This window comes from Gordionus sp. m RMFG-2023, chromosome 3 (genome assembly GCF_954871325.1).
Source record: "Gordionus sp. m RMFG-2023 chromosome 3, tfGorSpeb1-WG-v2, whole genome shotgun sequence".
NCBI lineage: Eukaryota > Metazoa > Nematomorpha > Gordioida > Chordodea > Parachordodidae > Gordionus > Gordionus sp. m RMFG-2023.
The window spans coordinates 44,420,200-44,442,932 of record NC_088777.1 but is presented as its reverse complement, the minus strand read 5'-3'; the positions used below and the strand labels follow the sequence as shown (position 1 = coordinate 44,442,932).

The window sequence follows — 22,733 nt, the reverse complement described above, 5'->3', positions numbered from 1 at the left end:
CATAATAGACTTGATTAGTCCCCCAAAAATTTTATTTGATGATAGCCCTCCAACTTATTAGAAATATGCATCCAATATTGACCCTTCTACCGGTTTTACATTATTTTAATGTTTGTTTAATTTCAACAATAGTATATTTATATTTTTGCCTGATTTCTTTATTTGTCTAGGCTAACCCTAATTCCTCACATTGCTACCAAACATGATGAATCTTTTATTAAAGATAAGCAAAGAAAAGAATGGCGATTCAACAACTGCCTTACCCGTTCTAGAGTTACTGGTGGCCAAGATAATAAGGCACTGTGAACTCCTCTGGAGGTTTATTTTGTTTTTTATCTAATGTTTTATATCTATATGTTTATTTTATATACCCAGTTGCCTCCAAATGATATTTCTATCACCACTACCACAATCCCTATGCCACCTCTGCCTAATTTTTAACAAATAAAAGCATTTAATTCCACTATCATTTACCTCATTAGGAGTTATTATAAATAATACTTTATCCGATTCCCTGAGGAACTTTCATGAATATTTAGAGAGATGTTCAAACGTAAATGTGTAGTGCGGCCAATTTCATTAACATTATTAATGGGAAAATATGCGGTAGTTTTGTCATGGCCTTTATAACAATACTTACGACCGTTTTATGGTTGAGTTGACAATGTCGTTCATGATTCTATTTTAGAGGGGGATACCAAAACTGACACTTTGGCAGAAATATCATTTGCGTTCTTCTTTTACCAGTAGCCCAGGGCCTCAGCTTTATCAGGACGCAATGGGTGTTGTACACTGCTTTGGTAATCCGTCATTATTTTCATTACTTTCACCTACAACCCTAAATGGGATGATATTATACATTAATTTTTCCTTCTGCAGACGACTGAAAGGATTTGCTCTTAATTTTTCCAGACACACAGAGTAATAATTATTCCTCATCATTTTTTAAAAAAATTACCTAAATTTATATGGCAAGAAAAACAAATTTCTTAAAAAATATATAAATAAATTGCATATAAGTTTCATTAGTATTGAATGGCATTTTTGTAATTTAAATAAATAGCATTTTTTTGTACTTAACAAAAGATATAGATAGCCCTTATCAAATTTTTTGATAAAAGGAGTTAACCCACTAATTGGTAAATCCGAGATTTCCCCTTCATGTGTTGATAAATTATTTAGAAATTTAACTATCTCCGGGTTTGGGAAATAGTTTTGAAACTTAATATGGGATGGACTGGGCTTGAAAAATATTCCTCAAGATTAATATTTGCTTGCACCTGACTTGGGAATATCTTATACAAATTATTATGGGCCGGGCTAGGAAAAAATTTTCAAAATTATTATGGGTTGAGCTAGGCTTGAGAATTTTTTTTATAAATTATAAGGTCTTGAACGCGTGGAAATTTTTTCCAAATATTATGAGCTTGGACCTGGCTTGAAATTTTTTAATGTTAAATGTTAGTCTTATGTAACCAGTAATATATTTCCAGAATTTTGGTATTGGGTACAAGCTCATTTAAATATATTTTGACTCAAATAATAGTTTCCACTCTTAGTCCTAATGGGTTGGACTCAATGACATTGCTTGGACTTGACATAAATGGGGAGGGGGGGGTTTAAAAATTATATAAATTGGATATGATTTTTAAATAAAAGGTAACATCTTTCTTAAAAAAACGAATAAAATTCTCATTCTCTGTCATTTTTGACGGGCTATCTACTAGTAATAATGGTTTTCCGAAATATTCGCCGAGGGCCAACCATTACACAAATGACAACAATTCCTAATACAGATCTTATGATTATAAAGATCGTGATTGTCTAATGAAAACCAACTATGCTATGAACATCGTGAAAATCGATGATGACGACGTTATAAACACAGACGTTAAAGAGTATGATCTTCAGAATTTGGATGTGTAAAATCTGGGAGTCAATGACACCAGATTTGAAACTGTGCCTAAAATTGTACCCCCTAGGTTAGTTCCGTATACCAAGATTGATGCAATAACACAGGAATTGGACGGCTGGTCTAAGGACAGCATCATACACGCTGTGTCTCTAGTCAAATGAGCAACTCCATTAACACCTGTTATCAAAGGAGACGGCATAGTAAGGACATGCGCTGACTTGAAGGTCACCATAAACTAAAGATCTGCAAAGGTAGGCCCATCCGTACCCGGCCCGGGCCAAAACGGGCTTTGGGCTGTGCTCTGACTTAATATTTTTTAAATTCGGACCGGTCAGGTCAGGCCTTGAAATTTTTGTTAAATATATCTAAATTTATCAATTTTATAATAATTTTTTATGTAAAATAAAAATATTTGATTTTATTTATAGAAACTAGGTGCCATATGTCTTTTATTTTAAGTAATTATAAAAATTAATTTCTTTATTTAAATAAATTTGGGACGAGTTGGGGAGGCAAAACTTTTTTAAAAAAAATTCTGGCCGGGCCGGGTTTGAAAAATTAGGCCCGATGCAGATCACTACCATAAACCATGCTCTAAAGGAGTCTAGATACCCGATACTGCGCACAAACGATCTGATTGTAAAGTATGCCAAGGGCAGGATGTTTACCAAAATAAAATGTAAGCAAGCTTTTCCGCAGATTCTTATACAAGAAGACTCCAGGAATTTATTCACGACGTCTACCTACAAGGAATGCTTCCGCTTTACCAAGCCATCGTTCGGTTTGAAAAAAAGATTGCACCATGAACATAGATGGGGTATTGCGTGGCGATCATGAATGTCGATGACGTTTACCACTCAACATATCCAAGAAAAACATAAGCCTGATTTCTTTAGAGAGTCGAATGTTAAATAATTTGATTTTATTTTTTATACCTTGGGGCGAGGTTATTTTTAGTTTGTATAACGTCATAATTTATGTTTTGATTTTTATCCCTTTCGGCGAGATTATTTTTTGTTTATATTAACATTTTATTTTATCGTTACAATTTATGTTTGTGTCTTAACTTTAAAATCAATTTAGTTGATCGTTTGATAAAGATATAAAAAGAATATTTTTTCTTTTGTTAAGAAAAATTAATAAATTTTTGATTTATAATAAAAAATGTAATTTATAAATAATATTACAACATAAAATGTAATTCGTTTATTCCATGTAATTTAACAATAATGAATTTCTGATTTATAATAAAACCTTATTTCGATAAATCCCTCACGTTTCTTAAACAAACTTGTTAAAATTATTTCTGACAGATTTTTTATTGGTTTTGAGGATAAAGCATTTGAGTTAGATTCTATATTTATGTCAGATATTATTTTTATTATCAGTTGTAAAATAGATTATAATACGAATTTGTGACAAAAAATATTTTAAATCTATATTAGTGCAAAATTTTATTATATTTTTAACTTATATTAGTTTTAAAAAAAGGACTATAGTAAAGTTGTACATGCTGTTATTAATATTTTTTGAAGATTTACAGTGTAGATTAATATTAAGATTATTCTAAAATTTATATAAATTTTTCAATTAGAGAAATAGCAGGGAAAGCAGGTGATTTATATTGATAATTCAACTCAAGGAATGTTCAACTAAAGGAAATTTTTTAATTGGGTAAGATATATTTAAAATTAAACACGTATCTGAAGTAAGGAGTAGGATTAAAATTCAGCAGTGTTGTTAAACGCTACTTTTAAAAGTAGCGCGCTATCGCTACCGCTATCGTTTTCAAATGAGTAGCGCGCTATTAGCTACTTTAAAAAAGTAGCTAAAGCTACTTTTACGCTACTTTGATTTTTTTTTTAATATTTTTTTTTACGTAACTTTATTTCCACAAATAAAATATTGATATAAAAACATGACTATAATTTGTTACATATAAATATATAATTTATTTATTATTGCACTTGAGTATAAACGACCAATCCAAATCATAAAACTAATGATCCAATATATAATTCATTTCCATTTTTTTCTCATCTAGAAACAATGCTAAAAGTTTCATAGCATTGTAACCACTATTCCATCTTGTAGTGTTTGGTGTCAATAAATAACGTCCTAATTTTTTTTTGAAAATATCAGATGTCTTTGATGACTTATTTTGTTTATTCCAAAGAGCTTGGCATTTAGAAAATGTAGATCTTGATACTCTTTTAAAATCCTCATTTAATAATGCTTCTTCAGCATCCACTGTCGCAACTAAATTTAGGTTGTGGCAGGAACAACGATGATGGCTAGGTAACATAGAAGACTTTATTGAAGATTCTTAATATTATAAATTTTATTTTATATTGGTGAAAAATTAAATATAAAATAATTTAAAACCAAGGATGTCATGAACATCAATTATCTCAAACTCCCATCATCCTCTTCTTGTTCTCCATCTTCAATATTTTTGTCAGTAATATTACTAGTATTGTTATTATTATTATCTTCCCCAAATTTTCTATATTATTTATATCATATTATAAAAAAATTATAATTAATTTAAAACCTGAAGGCCTTCAGGAAATTAGACCCATTATCCGTAATCATCTTACAAACCTTGTTTTGAATTTTGTAAGACCTATGGATTTCTGCAATTATATTGGCTAGAATGTCATAAGTCTGACAGCCAATTATTCTCTTTAGAGCTAACGCTACAGATTTTCGTTTAAGATTTTTAGAATCAATCCAATGTGCAGTTACTCCTAAATAAGCTCTAAAAATATGACATATTATAAATCAGAAAATAAACATTTTTACCTTCTATTGTGAGTCCAGCAATCTGCCGTACAGACGTAGGAGACATCTGATAGATTTAATATCAAAGATTCTTTCATTTCCTTAAAGCTCTCCAAAATTCTTGCCATCAATGTCTGCCGGCAAAATATATTGGTCCGTGGAGAAAAAGTGTTTATCATCTTTATAAAAGAATCATTATCCACCAAGGATAATGGTTGAACTGTATTTATTATAAAGTTCATAATGACTTTGTCAGCCAATTTTTGGGATACACCAGGTGTTGATGAATCCAAATTGGTTAATTTTGTTTGTATTAAATTTGATTTGGAAGTGGGTTTATCTTCTTCATTACCCCAAAACTTTTGAGATATTTTTCAATCTCTTTATAATTTGAAGTGTGCACAGTCTAAAATTATAAAATACTTAGAATAAAAATTATGTAGGAGGTAAGTATACATAAAAATGATTGAAATAACTATTTTAAAATGTTTTAAATAATTTAGATAAAATTTATGAATATATAAAAAAAATGATTGGTTTTTGATTTTAATTTATTTTAAAAATTAAAGATTAGCCTACACATTGATATTAAATTTGTTTAATATATTACCTTTAAATGTTTTTTCAAATTAAAGCTGCTCGTATGATTTGAAGAGATAATTTTGCGGCACATCTTGCACCGAAACCGATATCCAGTATTAATTTTTTCTTCAAGGTTAAAGTATTTCTTGAATTTTGGGAAAGGATCATCTATATTTTGCTCATTTTTCAAAGAAATTTCAATATCTTCAACAATCTCACACATAACAAGATTTATAATGCTTAATATAAAATGTAAAATGAAATATAAAATAAGATAAAAGCAAGGACATACCAATAACGGAATTTCAAAAATATATAATTTAATGAATGCGCGAAATATAAATTAAATACAGATTGCTATTTAACAACTGTTTATATCTAATATATAACAATAATGTATATTTTTAAATATAAATTTCAATTTCAAAATTAAATTAAATAAAAGGATTATAATTTTAGATTTTATAAAAAATATATTTTAATAATTTTTAGATGTATTTATTATGTAAAATTGAAAGTAACGAAGTAGCGCGCTACTTCGCTACTTTCTAAATTAGTAGCGAGCTACCGCTATCGCTATTTTTTAAAAAAAGTAGCGCGCTATAGCTACCGCTACTGAAAAAAGTAGCGTGCTACCGCGCTATTTTATTTTAACAACACTGAAATTCAGGGATGAGGTTAGGTAGGAGTAGTTGAAGGTTTGAAGAAATGGGTTAAGGTTAAGATATATATAATGGTTTTTGATAATATTTAATCATTTTTATTGATAACCACGAATCTGACAGGTCATATAATTATAAATAGACGAATATAACATTTTAATAATTCAGCTGTTGTAACTTTTCTTGAGTTGGACCATAATCATTTATATTTTATCAGAATGTTTCACTTAATAAATACTATATTTTTGAACCCGGGTTCAACCGGGTTCAGTGTATTATTTAAAATCATATATTAATATATGTAAATACAAATATTATATTTTCAAATTTCCAATTAAATGAAGTGTTAATAAATTTTAAACAACTTAATTCATTTATGCCATTTTTAAATTTATTCTCGATTCCTATTGGAGTGTTAAAAAATTTTAAACAATTGAATTAATTTACGCCATTTATTTTTAAATTTTTATCTTATTATTTTTAAAGATTATTAATTAGAAGAAAATGGTTAACAAATCAAAGTAAAAATTATTATATTGTTAATTTAAAAAATTCTAAACATCTAACTTAAAAATTGTTAAATGTAGGGCAGTTTTTGTAAATTTATTTAAATGATTTTAAAATTTATATATGCTAATCATTTATTTTTGGTTCAGATTAATTTTTACAAGATATTAATGAAGTGCATATTATAAATGAAATTAAATTTATAAATATCTCTTTTTTAATTCTGAAATCATTGCTATTTAAAAAAATTGTTCTCTTTTTATAGATTTAAGATTAAAGATAAAGTCATATTTGATAAGCATTTTACCCTTAATACAATAGAAAAAAATCAATATGTTCATATTGCAAAGTAAAAATGTCTGGTAATCACTTGTCAAATTTAGAAAGACACTTGGAAAGAAATCACAACAATGAATATTTAAATTATTTAAATGAAAAAACCAAATATCAGGAATTGTTATTGGCAAAAAAACCTAAAATTAATATAGAAACCTTTTTTCTAAAAAAGCATATAAGTATAAATATATCATCTAATGATTTGATGAGTTCTATACTAGAACTTGTTACTGTAAATGGCCGGCCTTTATCAATTATTGAAGATTCGGGATTTCAAAGAATTATAAATCCACTCCTATCTGGGCTCAATTTAGTTATAAACAAAGAAAATTTATCCAGAACTATTAATAAAACAGCCCAATCAATTAGAGACAAAATATCGAGAGAGGTAGAAGGAAAATTAATAAGTTTAAAAGTTGAAGCAGTTCAACGACTAGATAGGTCAATTCTTGGTGTAAATATTCAATTTATATCAAAGTCCATTATAAATTTGAGGACTCTTGGAATTGTAGAGCTGAAAGAGAGATGTACAGGAGAATATATAAAAGAGAATATATTATAAACTTTACTAAAATTTAAAATTAATATTGAACAAATATACACAATTACTTCTGATAATGGTTGTAATTTTTAAGAGCTATAAAGCTCCTGCAACCTGAAACTGATTATGATATAAGGAGTGAATCAGCAGATGAGGAAAATATGGATGTAAATGTTATAAATATGATATTGATGATATACAAAATACTTTTTTATCAACTATTATATCCTATCCGATTTATAGTGTACGGTGTGCAGCTCACACACTTCAGCTGGCACTTCAAGATGCTATAAAATTATCACCTATTGTGGAAACCATTGCAAAAGCTAGGAGCCTAAATTTAAAATTAAGACATCCCACTTACCAAAAGTTATTAAAAAATATGAAAATCCCTAAGCCTGTGTTAGATTGCCACAGATGGCATTCAACCTATGATATGTTAGAAAGGCTGATTTTACTAAAACCCAATATCGAAGATTTTTTTTCAGAGCAATCTGATTATTTATTGACTGAAGATTGGAAAGAGATAATAACGATTGTTAAAATTTTAAAACCGCTAAAAATCGCAACCAAACAATTCCAATCTGAACAGTTAACACTGACAGATTTTTATGCAGCATGGTTAAGATGCTGCATCGAACTGGAAAAAAATCCAAACCATTTTGCTCAATTACTATATTCTTGTCATAAGAACAGATAAGAAAGGTTTATAAAGAACGAAATTCTCTTAGCTGCCATATACCTGGACCCAAGATACAAGGTTTATTAAAAGCTTAGTAAATTAATTATTTTAGATTTATATTAAAATTGTTATTTTATGGAATATTTAAATATAAACAATATAAATCCTTAAATATTACAGGTATTACTTAGTGATGATAAGATTTGTGCGAAAAGGCATCTTGTCAATTTATGGACACGAATTAAAAGCTTAACAACGCCGATTTTATCTGATGATATTAGTTCCGATGAAGTTATTGAACAAGAAGATGATTTAGAGAAATTGATACAACTTAAAGAAAGGCAGGAGAAAATACTTAAAAGAGGGCCAACGATTGCTGAGAAAAGTATTGGAACAATAATTACTGGATTTAGCGATTATAAAAGATTAGATAAGAAGGAAAATATTTTGCATTATTGGGTATCTGCTAAGCTGGAACACCCTGAATTATATATTTTATCTAAAATCTTATTTGATGTTCCTGCAACCCAAGTTAATTTATCATATTTTCACATATAAATACATTTAACAAAGGTTAGCGTTGAAAGATCTTTTTCACATTTGAAATTCATTCTTTCACCACATAGATCGAGGATGAGTGAACAACTCTTGGAAGATATTATGCTAATACGTCTAAATAAAATTTTTAAAATTGATACATGACTATATGCTTTGTATTTTTAACTATATTTGCCTATAAATAAAATAAAAAATTTATTTTTTATATCAAATTTATGTCTAGTTTTTTATTATGATTTAAATATAGAATTTTTTTTATCAACTCAAAAATTCTTGAACCCGAACCGAACCAAACCCGGGTTCAAAAATATTTCCCTGAACCGAACCCGAACCCACCTTTTTTTATACCCCGAACCGAACCCGGGCAAAAATTTTGTCGGGTTCGCATCCCTGCTTAAGTCTATAATTGGGTTATGGCTAAAGATAGGCTAATTCGGCTTAATTTCCAGGCGCGAGTCAATCAAAATATTTGAGGTATGAAGCGTTAGTTAATTTAGTTTAGCTGTTTTTTTAGCTCTCTTGAAATTGAGCAATTATTTTAAGAATATCAAGCTACCCATATATTAAAGAGCACGACAGGGATGAAATAAAAACATAAAAAAGTTACAAACAATTCATTAATATTTGGCAAGAAATTTTTAACTTTTTCGAGTTAGATTCATTTGTCATTATTCATTTATTTTTATAAACTATGCATTTTAAAAAAAGGGGGGGGGGAAGTGAGTAGCTATTGGCCCATTATTTTTATATGAGTGTGTAAAACGAAAAATAACAATGGTAACCAAACACTTGTATCCTCGTACATAAACTGTTTGACTTAGGCTAAACAGAATTAAGTATCAAAAAATAAGTCACACTGGACACGGTCTATGGCCTTTTAACCCTAATCATAACCTCTTCCAAGAGGTAGTATCAGAAAAATATTGATCCCGTAGGGAATCGAACATTTTTAATTATAATAGCTCAATAAGGTACCCACTAGGGTTGTAAAATCCCGATTCGGGTCTATTTTAAAAAACAACCCGATATTTTAGCTATGTAAGCCTAGAGATTTAGAAAATAAAGGTCCAAATCTTTCTGCCATGAGCGAAATCTTCCAGACTTACAAAATATATTTTTAGCTAAAATTTTAATCGGGCCGTTTTTAAATCGCTCCGAATCAGTTTTTAACAACTATAGTTACACACTTACCCATCCTAGAATTTTATATATGTTGTATAAATCAACCAAAAAAAGTAGACTCTCAACCCGACCCCCCTTCGATTTTTTTAAAAATTTGCATGTTGGTAGTATATACACTAACTAATAAAAATGTAAAATTTTACTTTTCAAATCGCCTTACTTCATGAGATATGGCCATCTTTAGAAAGGCGGAAATTCCAAAATACACTATATTTAAATATTTTAAAAGTAATTAAGCTAAAGAAATGATTTAAATTTTTTCAAATAGCTATAGAATAGCTCTTTATTATGATATAAAATTTATTTTATTGAAAAAAAGTTTATTACCAAAAACCGGAAATGGCTATAAAATAAAAATTGCTCTTTTTTTTTCTTTTAAATTTTCAGATAGACATTATACTTCTTAATATTTGTACAAAATCCTAGATTGGGACGAGTACTGGGCCAAAAGTTATTACACTTTAAATATAAGTAGTATGGCTTAAATCCTATATTATACCAAATATATAATAATTTACGAAACAAATAAAAAGAAAATTCGTTTGGGATCGGGCCGAATATATTTTTTTATAAATCTTTCTGGCCGTGTTAGAAAAATTAGGCCCTATGCAGATCACTAGTAGACATTGTGTCATATTTAGCACATAAGTTTAGCTATTTTATTTTAGAAGGAAAATAATTGTAAAAGCATTTATAACTTTATTTAGCTAATTAATGGGAAATTAATATTCTAATAAACATATTAATTAAATAATATCATACATTAAATAATCTAATGAATTAAATTTGACTTTCATTTTTCATTCCATTGGAATAAATGAATGATATTTTTGTGTCCCGGGAATTCGTTGGGCCATTAGAAATCTATTTTCAAGATTGATTTTCATTCTTAAATATTCTACGTTGCTAACAAATATATAATTAATTACCGGGATATTGATTCTAGAATAATTATATAAGTCAATAGGAGTTATTATATGATTTTCATGAGGATGTTGCAGGCTTGCTCTAGCCGCCAACCTCTTAGTAATTCCCCTTAAACTATCGCAAGGAGTTTTGCCATGTGCAGTTGCAAAAAAATGCCATTCTGCCTTGATCCCAAAATCATTATAATGGTTGTAGAGGTTTACAAAGTTTTTTTTTGTTTTTATACTGGGTAACAGCTCCATCAGAAAAATAAATATTATTGAAATCTTATAAAATCTTTCTTTCAAGAATAGAATTAATTTTATTTGAAATAAATGAAAGGAACAAGTATTGTGTTTGAGACAATCTGATATAATCACGTAACTTAAATTTTTGATGTTATCGCCTTCGCGGTGTGCCAAATATAATTATTTTATTTTAATTAATTATTAAGTAGATTAAAATAATCTTTAAAATGAAAATATATTTCTGACGATCCAATAATAATTAATTATCTGGCAATGAAAAATAAACTTCATCATTCACTCACAGAGTTGCCAGGTCAAAAAATCTCAAATTTAAAAAGAAATTTGGGACGAATATAATCTTTAAGTTGGGGTGAAGAGATTATTTAGCTCACTTTTTATTATCATAGTTGTTACTTTATTACTTTTTACAAAATCTTATTATTTATTCCTTATAATGTCTCCAAATCAAGGCGTTTTGTGTTATATTTAAAATAATACAATACAATTTGGTAAATGTTGTTTTGAGTTTTTTTAACATTTAATAAATGCAAAATAATCAGATTTTTTAGGATTTTAGTTTTAATGCTATTATTCACATATATTGCCTCCTTTTTTTAAAAAAATAATTACTCTATATTTGGTATAATATAGGATTTAAGCCATACTACTTATATTTAAAGTGTAATAACTATTGACCCAGTACAAGTCCCAATCTAGGATTTTGTACAAAAGAAGTATAATGTCTATCTGTAAAAAAAATTTAAAAGAAGAAAAAGAGCAATTTTTATTTTATAGCCATTTCCGGTTTTTGGTAATAGACTTTTTTTCAATAAATTAAATTTTATATTAAAGAGACATTCTAGAGCTATTTAATAAAATTAAAATCATGTCTTTAGCTTAATTACTTTTTGAGATATTTAAAATTAAATATAGTGTATTTTGGAATTTCCGCGTTTCTAAAGATGGTCATATCTCATGAAGTAAGCTGAGTTGAGAATTAAAATTTTATATTTTTACTAGTTAGGATATATACTACCATCATACAAATTTTAAAAAAAATCGAAGTGGGTCGGGGTTGAATCTTCAGTTGATTTGATATGGAATACAACATATCTTGTTATTTTATAAAAAAAAATTAAAAGGAAAACACCTCAGAATAATGTCTCATGACGATATTAGAAAAACAAAAAGGTAAAAAAAAACCTTGATATTTTATATTTTTAAAACAAAAATATGCATAATATTTTATTAATTTAAATAATTTATCGACAACTTGATTCTATAAATGAATATTTAAATAAAAAAGTCAAGTCAAGTGAATTGAATAATATATAATATTAAATTATTATTTTTTTAAAAAAGCGTATAATTTTGTCTAATAGATCAATGTTAAAATAGGAAAACAATTTGGACAAAATAATTTTATAAACTATTAACCTAATTGAGCTGTTTACGGAATATAATATTTACTATTAAGTAATAATTATTATTTAAAAATTTAGATAATAAAGCGTGAAATATGTGAGTGTGATATAAAAAGTAAAAATGATTCATATCATTTAAAATATCGTGACAATCAATAAATATTTCTACCATTCGGCCACATGTTTTTCTTTACAATACTGCCCATTAGGATTGGATGCATCGTCGGGTGGTAAAGTGGCCAAATACACTGGTGTAATGGCTCCCTGTTCGATAGAGAGAGGTCCTTTATAACTAGACATATTAGTGGAAACATAGCCTGGACAGCAACAGTTAATGAGAACGTCCCGCTTATCTGGAAATTGGCGGGGAAAGTCGCGAGCCATTATAGCTGTAGCAGCTGTGACGCCAGCCTTGGATATCCCGTAATGAGAGTTGCCCCAGCCGAGGGCAGCCCAAGCTTGAGGATCCTCTGCGCTAGTTTCTACTTCTGATTCGTATCGGCGCATCAAAGATTCTAAGTGGTCCAGGGTCATGGTAGAACGTGCCGTATAAAACTCTTCTCTCTTGGCATGATTAGGGATATTTCGGAGGCATCCGCAAGTGCTGGACACGTTAACAACGCGAGCGTGATTTCTGAGAAGCGGGAAAAGGGCTTTGCAAAGATTCAAGGTGCCCCAGAAATTAGTTTTGAGGGTATTCCGAGCCTGTTCTAAAGCAGGGGCATTCGAGTCTCTTTTATAAGCTATACCCGCATTATTGACTAATATATCCAAGCCCCGGTATTTTTCCCGCAAAAATTCCTCGCAATTGCGGATAGAGTCCTGGCAAGTAATGTCCAGTTGGTGAAAGACCTTCGGTTTAAAGGATTATCCATAAATAATATATTTTTCAAAATTAAATAATTGTTTAGAATCCTTATAAAAATTAGCCTGCTTTTTTTAAAAAAATATATAAATCCTAAATTGGCAAATTTAATCAAGTAATAACCTTTGAAAGCATTCGTGAAAAAAAGCGAGATTATTCGTGGAGTGAGTAAGAACCCTGATTTTTAAATTTTTAACTGTTATTAGTATACCTTTTTTATTTATCAAGATATTTATAAAATATAGTTAAGAATTCTTATATCTGTCGGATTGGAATATGGAATCTCTCAAATTTATGTCTTTTACAGGGGCCATTTATAAATATGAAAAATCTGATTTCACTGGAAATATATTCGAGCATGTCTAGGTTAGCTACCCTATAAAATTCAGACCATTCTCGCCATAAACATTTGTGTATATTTCATTTATATAAATTAAATGTATTTTCAGGAGTTTGGAGCAACATTGTCTGAAATTCACAGTGTGTATATTCTGTACATGTTGGAATGCCTTTCCGGTCAAATAAGATTTTTTATATTTAAAAATGGCTCTCAGTAAATTAGAGATCCTAATCTTCCGATCATTAAAAAACTTATAATTTTATATCCTTTAACCAAAATACCCCAATTGTATTGATTGAAAGTATAATATTTTTGATAACTCAAAAGAGACATCTTTAAAAGTAAACTAGATTATACATACAATATTGATTAGTTAAAATTTTTGAGTTATTGAAAAATCCAAACTGTCATAATTATAGGAATTTAAGTAATCACATTTTTTTTAAAAAACTTCAGGGTCGGTATCAAGAGTTGAGCCTCTAAAAAACTTTAATTTTAAACTATGAATTATAACGTTAACTACTGATAACTTTTAGCAATTTTTTTTCAAAAATCTTGTGAAGGAAATTCAATATTTTGAACGTGAAACATATAATTTGGGACTTTTATCAGATTTATTTTTATTTTCAAGTCTCATCTGACTTGCTATTTTCTATATTCAAGTCTGATATGACCCAAAATATTATCTGCAGAAATAAATCTGCTCTTGAATCTATGTATATTTTTTTTAAAGTAGTAAAGTATAAGAATTATAATAAAATTTTTTTCGAGATTAGATTCCGAAACGAATAGGGAATGCATATCTAGGTTCGATCAACAGGTTCGCGAAGGTCTATTAAAATTAACTTTTAATAACGCCAACACACATCATAATATATTTCGGTAAATCATTCATTTCAATCAAATAACCGGTTTAAGTCCCTTAGCCTGAAGCCGAGCTACCGCTTCTTGGCCTTTCTCCTTGTCGCGAGAGGTCAACACCACGTCCCCTTCGAAGCAATGGCAGAGCGCTTCAACTATGGCGAATCCTATGCCTTGGTTTGAGCCAGTGACCAAAGCCACTTTTTTGCTGATGGCCATAGTGTAATAAAGAAATATATGAGATTTCCGTTAAGGTGGGAGCCTTTTTTTTGATAGTTCAAAGTAATATATATAATACACCTCATTTTAATATATGGATGCAAAATGTGTTTCAATCATACTATTTTATAGATTAAGCTTAACAAAGATCATTCCTAAATTCCACGACAAAATTGACCAAAAAAACACGATTTTCTGACACCAATTATTTTAGTATCTAAGCTTTTTTTAATGGAAATGACATAACACCTTTTTATTTAATTTTGAATTTAAGGGTATAGTTGGCTAGTTAAAAAAAAATTAAAATGTTATTTTGCGATAAAACTAGCAAACTAACATCCACTTTAATTATAAATATAATATTATAAATATAAATACTAAAACATTATAGTATATTGAGAAATAAAATAAAACGCTGTTTCTATTAAATTTCGTGGACAACCGAAAGAAGTTTCTGAATACTTGATTCATGGCTAACTATATCTTTTCCTCAATGGCAAGGAATGTTGACGATAGTGAGGGTTTTATGTACAAACGACATTTAATACTTAATGCATTTGAAAGCGTCGTTGAATACAATTTAGCTGGTGACACACCATTTTGGTTTCCCGGAAAAATAACAGGTTTCATATAATTTTAAATGTAAATTGTTTATGGAAAATAAAATGGCAAGCCACCAGCTGATTTGTATTGATATATATATTTAAACGCTTTGTCATTTGTGTGGATGCAGGTAAGAAATTACGCAAGTTACATATAATTTTTTTTTGTACGCGCAGGCATCACATGTTCATACAAGATAGTCGTCATTTTATCGTACCGTTGAGGAAAAGCTATCGTTATCGATTAGTCAAATAATAACGATTGTATGTCCAGTAACATCTATAGAACTTAGTTTTTAGTAATTCCCAGCAAATTCTATTGGTATCCTAAAATAAGTTTCTTTAACCTTTGTCTTCGCAGGCAATTTATAAATGTGCCTACACATATTTTATAAAAATAATGCTCTTTTATTGATAAAATCCACGGATATGCGTATTTTTATTTGCTATCCAAAAGTTATTCATTTCATTTAAAAATATGTGCAATGGTTTATGGATGAATAGTGTCTTAAAACAGATAGATCAAGATTTTAACCAAAACAATTACTATTTAAGCTTCAAAATTTCTCTAATAGATGCCAAAGCCTTTCTGCTATCAGTGGGAAAAATCTCAAAGGTTGGTTTTGGCTAAAACATTGAGTTAGCCGTTTTTAAATTTGGCTAAATTGAGCAGTTTAACAACATTACATGAATATGTCTCGATAGATATTTTAAAACCTTTTTCTTGTTGCAGATAATTTAACATTATAATTTTAGTTACTCTGTCTTATAAAATAATTCGATTTTTAAAAAAAACCTTACAGATAAATTGAATGGTTCCTTTCATAAATTTATTATTATTGTTGAAATATTGATAACCTCAACATTATTTTTATAAAATTTTAATACTGCTATATTGACTTATAAATGCTAATTATTTTATGTTAAACATTTTATAGGAATGATATTTAATCTATGATACCATTAATTATATTTTTGGATATGTAAATTAACAATTAATGTTGATTATAAATTTAATGCAAATTGATTTTGAAAAAAAAATTAATAAACAATGTAAATTTTGAATAAAGTTAAAATTTAATATTAAAAATTACATTAGATTTATATTAATTTAAGGGGATAACAATTATGAAAATATATTTAAAAATTAATATATAATCATAAAATAACTCAGTTTATAAATTTTTACATATTTTTTATAAATTCATAGCATAATATTGATCCAATGTATTTGAAAATTAAAAAATCGTCTGCCTTTTAAAATTGAAGAAAACAGGAATATTTAAAACATGTTTTTAGCTTTAGGCCACATAATATATTCTTAAAGAATTTGGTAATTCAAAAATAATAATTGAAAAATTTTTTAATTGGAATAATTGCAAGAGAAAGAGGCAATTCTTATGATCAGGGATTCGAACCGAACCCGGAGAAGTGAACCCGGGTTTTTAAAAAAAAACTCTGAACCCGAACCGAACCTGAACCCCATTTATAAAATTTTCAAAACCCCGAACCGAACCCAAGAATTTTATTTGAACCCGGGTTCAACCGGGTTCAGTGTATTATTTAAAATCATATATTAATATATGTAAATACAAATATTATATTTTCAAATTTCCAATTAAATGAAGTGTTAATAAATTTTAAACAACTTAATTCATTTATGCCATTTTTTAATTTATTCTCGATTCCTATTGGAGTGTTAAAAAATTAAACAATTGAATTAATTTACGCCATTTATTTTTAAATTTTTATCTTATTATTCTTAAAGATTATTAATTAGAAAAAAATGGTTAACAAATCAAAGTAAAAATTATTATATTGTTAATTTAAAAAATTCTAAACATCTAACTTAAAAATTGTTAAATGTAGGGCAGTTTTTGTGAACTTATTAAAATGATTTTAAAATTTATATATGCTAATCATTTATTTTTGGTTCAGATTAATTTTTACAAGATATTAATGAAGTGCATATTATAAATGAAATTAAATTTATAAATATCTCTTTTTTAATTCTGAAATCATTGCTATTTAAAAAAATTGTTCTCTTTTTATAGATTTAAGATTAAAGATAAAGTCATATTTGATAAACATTTTACCCTTAATACAATAGAAAAAAAATAATATGTTCATATTGCAAAGTAAAAATGTCTGGTAATCACTTGTCAAATTTAGAAAGACACCTGGAAAGAAATCACAACAATGAATATTTAAATTATTTAAATGAAAAAACCAAATATCAGGAATTTTTATTGGCAAAAAAAACCTAAAATTAATATAGAAACCTTTTTTCCAAAAAAGCATATAAGTATAAATATATCATCTAATGATTTGATGAGTTCTATACTAGAACTTGTTACTGTAAATGGCCGGCCTTTATCAATTATTGAAGATTCGGGATTTCAAAGAATTATAAATCCACTCCTATCTGGGCTCAATTTGGTTATAAACAAAGAAAATTTATCCAGAACTATTAATAAAACAGCCCACAGCAGATGAGGAAAATATGAATGTAAATGTATATAAATATGATATTGATGATATATAAAATACTTTTTTATCAACTATTATATCCTATCCGATTTATAGTGTACGGTGTGCAGCTCACACACTTCAGCTGGCACTTCAAGATGCTATAAAATTATCACCAAAGCTAGGAGCCTAAATTTAAAATTAAGACATCCCACTTACCAAAAGTTATTAAAAAATATGAAACTCCCTAAGCCTGTGTTAGATTGCCACAGATGGCATTCAACCCATGATATGTTAGAAAGGCTGATTTTACTAAAACCCAATATCGAAGATTTTTTTTCAGAGCAATCTGATTATTTATTGACTGAAGATTGGAAAGAGATAATAACGATTGTTGAAATTTTAAAACCGCTAAAAATCACAACCAAACAATTCCAATCTGAACAGTTAACACTGACAGATTTTTATGCAGCATGGTTAAGATGCTGCATCGAACTGGAAAAAAATCTATACCATTTTGCTCAATTACTATATTCTTGTCTTAAGAACAGAGAAGAAAGGTTTATAAAGAACGAAATTCTCTTAGGTGCCATATACCTGGACCCAAGATACAAGGTTAATTAAAAGCTTAGTAAATTAATTATTTTAGATTTATATTAAAATTGTTATTTTATGGAATATTTAAATATAAACAATATAAATCCTTACAATAATTACTGGATTTAGCGATTATAAAAGATTAGATAAAAAAGAAAATATTTTGCATTTTTGGGAGTCTGCTAAGCTGGAACACCCTGAATTATATATTTTATCTAAAATCTTATTTGCTGTTCCTGCAACCCAAGTTAATTTATCATATTTTCACATATAAATATACATTTAACATAGGTTAGCGTTGAAAGATCTTTTTCACATTTGAAATTCATTCTTTCACCACATAGATCGAGGATGAGTGAACAACTCTCGGAAGATATTATGCTAATACGTCTAAATAAAATTTTTAAAATTGATACATGACTATATGCTTTGTATTTTTAACTATATTTGCCTATAAATAAAATAAAAAATTTATTTTTTATATCAAATTTATGTCTAGTTTTTTATTATGATTTAAATATAGAATTTTTTTTATCAACTCAAAAATTCTTGAACCCGAACCGAACCAAACCCGGGTTCAAAAATATTTCCCTGAACCAAACCTGAACCGAACCCACCTTTTTTTTATACCCCAAACCGAACCCGAACCGAACCCGGGCAAAAATTTTGTCGGGTTCGCATCCCTGCTTATGATATTTCTAAATATTCCATCTTAATATATAAGTTTTTATATTTTGTTACATTTTATTTATATAATGAAATTTATATTATTAAACTAGATTTTTAGTGCCCTCCATTTTAATATTTGTGTAACAAGGTTTTGTAGATGAGGTTCTTTAAAGGATGAGCCATAGCCCTACATGAAAATAAATAACTAATCATTTATGAGTATTGGCCACCTTCATTGTCCAAAATTTAAGGTACTTGCTAGAAGAGGTCTGCAGTGGGTGAGTTTTTAGCCCACCACATACTCAGAGGGCTAAAAGATTTAAACATTGGGCAAGTGAGTAGACATTAAAAAAAATACTTTTAAAACAATAAGCAGGTAAATTTTGTGGGTGATGAGCAAACAGGTTTCATATATTAAAAATCAGTTTTTTTAATTTCTAAATATTTTACATTTTATAAGCCAAAAAATAAATAAAGAGCCAAATCAACCATTAAAATAATTTTTAAACATTTTTAACTAAATGGGCAGATGTTCAAGGGATTTTTTTTAAAAAAACCATGTGAGTGGATATGGGCAAGTTTAAAAGAACAAAAAATGTGTTAACACTTGGTAAAGCCCCACTCTTGCTGCCCTTTAATGCGTTGCATATCCGGTTTCATTTTATTTTATCAAAATGAGCAATATTTTTACTAAAATTTAAGCTTAAGAAATAAAATTTTTATTGATAAGATATAAAAGTAAAAAATTAGATGTCGCACAGAGTTAAGTGTATATAAAATAAATTTTAGAAGCTAAGTTCTTGGATAAGAATATTGGTATAATCTCAAAATATGAGCATCAAAATAATCATTGAAAAACTATATTTATAAAAACTTTAAAAGGATAGGTAAAATTTAGTGTTGCCTTAAGAAAAAATTTGTAGAAACAATTATATATTCTTGAAAATTTTTACATTAAAAATATTCTGATAATTAATTTATAAAATAACCTAAAATAAGACATTTATATTAGAGTAAATAAATCTATGAAATATAATACTTGTGCAGGTAGTATTTAAAGGCAGAGGTTGCCCACAGAGGGGGGTAAATAGCATTTATAACGATAAAATTATATTTGCCCACCTGATTAATGATATTTGCCCCAGTGGGTAAATAGCATATATAACGAGAAAATTATATTTGCCCACTTGATTAATGATATTTGCCCCAGTGGGTAAATAGCAAAGTTGTTAAAAGATACTTTTTAAATGGATCTAGATACAGATACATCGTCTAAAAGTTATCAAGATACAGATACACCCTCTAAAAAGTTATCTAGATACAGATACAATTTTAAAAATGTATCTATATACAGATACAATTTTTATCTTATATAAGATTTGCATAAACCTAAATTGGTCATTAAGGCATCCTCGTTTATCTGTAAAGACATTTTTAGGGATTGTGGTGTTATATTTTATGAATAACAATTTTATATCAGGATATTCTTTAAAAATACTAATATAGACATTAATTTTAAAAAAAATGATTTAAAATTTGTTGAGTATCAAAATTTAAATCATGATTAACAAGCATACAGTTGAAAACCTTAATAATTCATCAACTAATCTTTGTATTAATAGTTTTTTTCATTCACAGTGTTGATGTTTTCTCTTAAAATTTAAAATTACAATTTTAAACATTTATTTAGTATCTAGATCCTTAAATGTTTTACAATGTTGCAAGTTGAGGTAATGCTAACTGAAATTTTCGTATTTTTTGGTAAACACTTAAAAATTATCTCAAAACAGATACAGATACCTCTAAAATAATATCTAGATACAGATACCTTAAATAAAAATCTATCTAGATACAGATACCACATTTTTATATCTAGATACAGTATTTAGATACTTTAACAACTCTGGTAAATAGCATTTAAATAAAATAATATTTGCCCCCCAATTTTTAAATATATTTTAGGCTTGGATTTTTTTAAAATCTAATATATAGATAACCTAAAGAAAATCAATATGAAAGAAAGGTCATAAATCATTTGAAATATATAAATTTAAAAAATCTTTTATCTTTGTTAATCTTATTAGAAGCATACCTGTTTATTTATTGTAAAGCTGGCAAATTAAAATCAATTTGATTTTTAAAAACATCAAATAAAATTTTATTTAGTAAATTTCATTAAAATCCTTAACATAGACAAAGACTTAGATTATTATATAATTTTTATATATGGATTTTTTTTAAAATCTTATTTATAGATAGCCTAAAGAAAAGCCTTAATTTTTTTTATTTTATGAAAGATAGGTCATGATTTCTAAAAATCTATATTTGAAATATATAAATTTAAAAAATCCTTTATCATTTTTAATCTCATTAATATCAAATATACATTTTGACATTTTTTTTATTTGATAATAAATACAACATTTTATAAAATTGATATTAAATAATATATATATATAGATTTTATAAGCTAAATATTATAAACGTTAATATAAAAAAATGAAATTAAATATTATAAAAGTTGGCATGTTCTATAAAACCATAATTTTTTTCTATGCTTTTTATTAATATTCTGGCACTGGAAATGGTACCAGTTTAAATAAATATCACAACAAATAGAAGAGCTTTCTAATTCCATTTGACATTCCCTGCACTTCCATATATCAATCTTTATCTCTTTCATAAGGCTCTCAATGTGTGAATATGCCTCATTAGCAATGTATGGAACAATTAAACTCACATCAACATCAATATTCTTCAAGCACTGCATATCAATTGTATGAAGCAAATGGACATCATTTTTAAAAATATCGTCCTTATTATATAATTTTTTTAAGGAAATGGGTTTGATGAATTTTTTTAATATCCATATGGCTTGCTCATCTTTCAGCAATGCTGAAAATGGTTTGACGTTTTCTGAGAATAAATATATAGGAATGTTGTAATAATATATATAATAAGGACGATATTTTTAAAAATGATGTCCATTTGCTTCATACAATTGATATGCAGTGCTTGAAGAATATTGATGTTGATGTGAGTTTAATTGTTCCATACATTACTAATGAGGCATATTCACACATTGAGAGCCTTATGAAAGAGATAAAGATTGATATATGGAAGTGCAGGGAATGTCAAATGGAATTAGAAAGCTCTTCTATTTGTTGTGATATTTGTTTAAACTGGTACCATTTCCAGTGCCAGAATATTAATAAAAAGCCTAGAAAAAAATTATGGTTTTGTAGAACATGCCAACTTTTATAATATTTAATTTCATTTTTTTATATTAACGTTTATAATATTTAGCTTATAAAATATATATATATATTATTTAATATCAATTTTATAAAATTTGAACGGTTTAATAAAAAAATGCATATCATTATGTTGTATTTATTATCAAATAAAAAAAATGTCAAAATGTATATTTGATATTAATGAGATTAACAATAAGAAAGGTCATAAATCATTTGAAATATATAAATTTAAAAAATATGAACCTGTATTTTTAAATCTTTAGCTTCTTGAATCAATGATAAATTTGTAGCTTCTTTTATTTTCAATAAAATTTATAATGTAAAATATATGAATATGAACCTGTATTTATTTTTTAAAATGGAGTTTAAAAAAGGCGCCAACGGGGCAAATATCCTTTGCGGTATTTAAATAAAAGTAAATTAGAAAGTAAGGTGACTGATAGATGTTTATTTGACAGGCATAGCTTCTAATTATCGAAATCACTAACCCGCTCCTTCGTCGCTGCAATATAAAGGTTTACAATTAC

At 27.4% G+C, this 22,733-nt stretch overlaps 1 protein-coding gene across 1 annotated transcript; it reads right to left on the bottom strand.

The window, feature by feature from the left end:
• Positions 1-12,291: 12,291 nt before the first annotated feature.
• LOC135926133 (carbonyl reductase [NADPH] 3-like) lies at positions 12,292-22,622 on the bottom strand. Its single transcript, XM_065461836.1, has 4 exons — positions 22,547-22,622; positions 22,450-22,499; positions 14,442-14,655; positions 12,292-13,179 (listed from the first exon to the last, which is right to left on the bottom strand). The coding sequence occupies exons 3-4, from the start codon at positions 14,610-14,612 to the stop codon at positions 12,493-12,495; spliced, it is 858 nt and encodes a 285-aa protein (XP_065317908.1). The 5' UTR covers positions 14,613-14,655; positions 22,450-22,499; positions 22,547-22,622; the 3' UTR covers positions 12,292-12,492.
• Positions 22,623-22,733: the final 111 nt, after the last annotated feature.

Coding starts and splice junctions, on each gene's coding strand:
- LOC135926133 (XM_065461836.1), bottom strand. CDS start 14,612: ATGGCCATCAGCAAAAAAGTGGCTTTGGTCACTGGCTCAAACCAAGGC. Junction 13,180..14,441: donor AGGCTAAGGGACTTAAACCG/GTTATTTGATTG, acceptor TTTAAACCGAAG/GTCTTTCACCAACTGGACAT.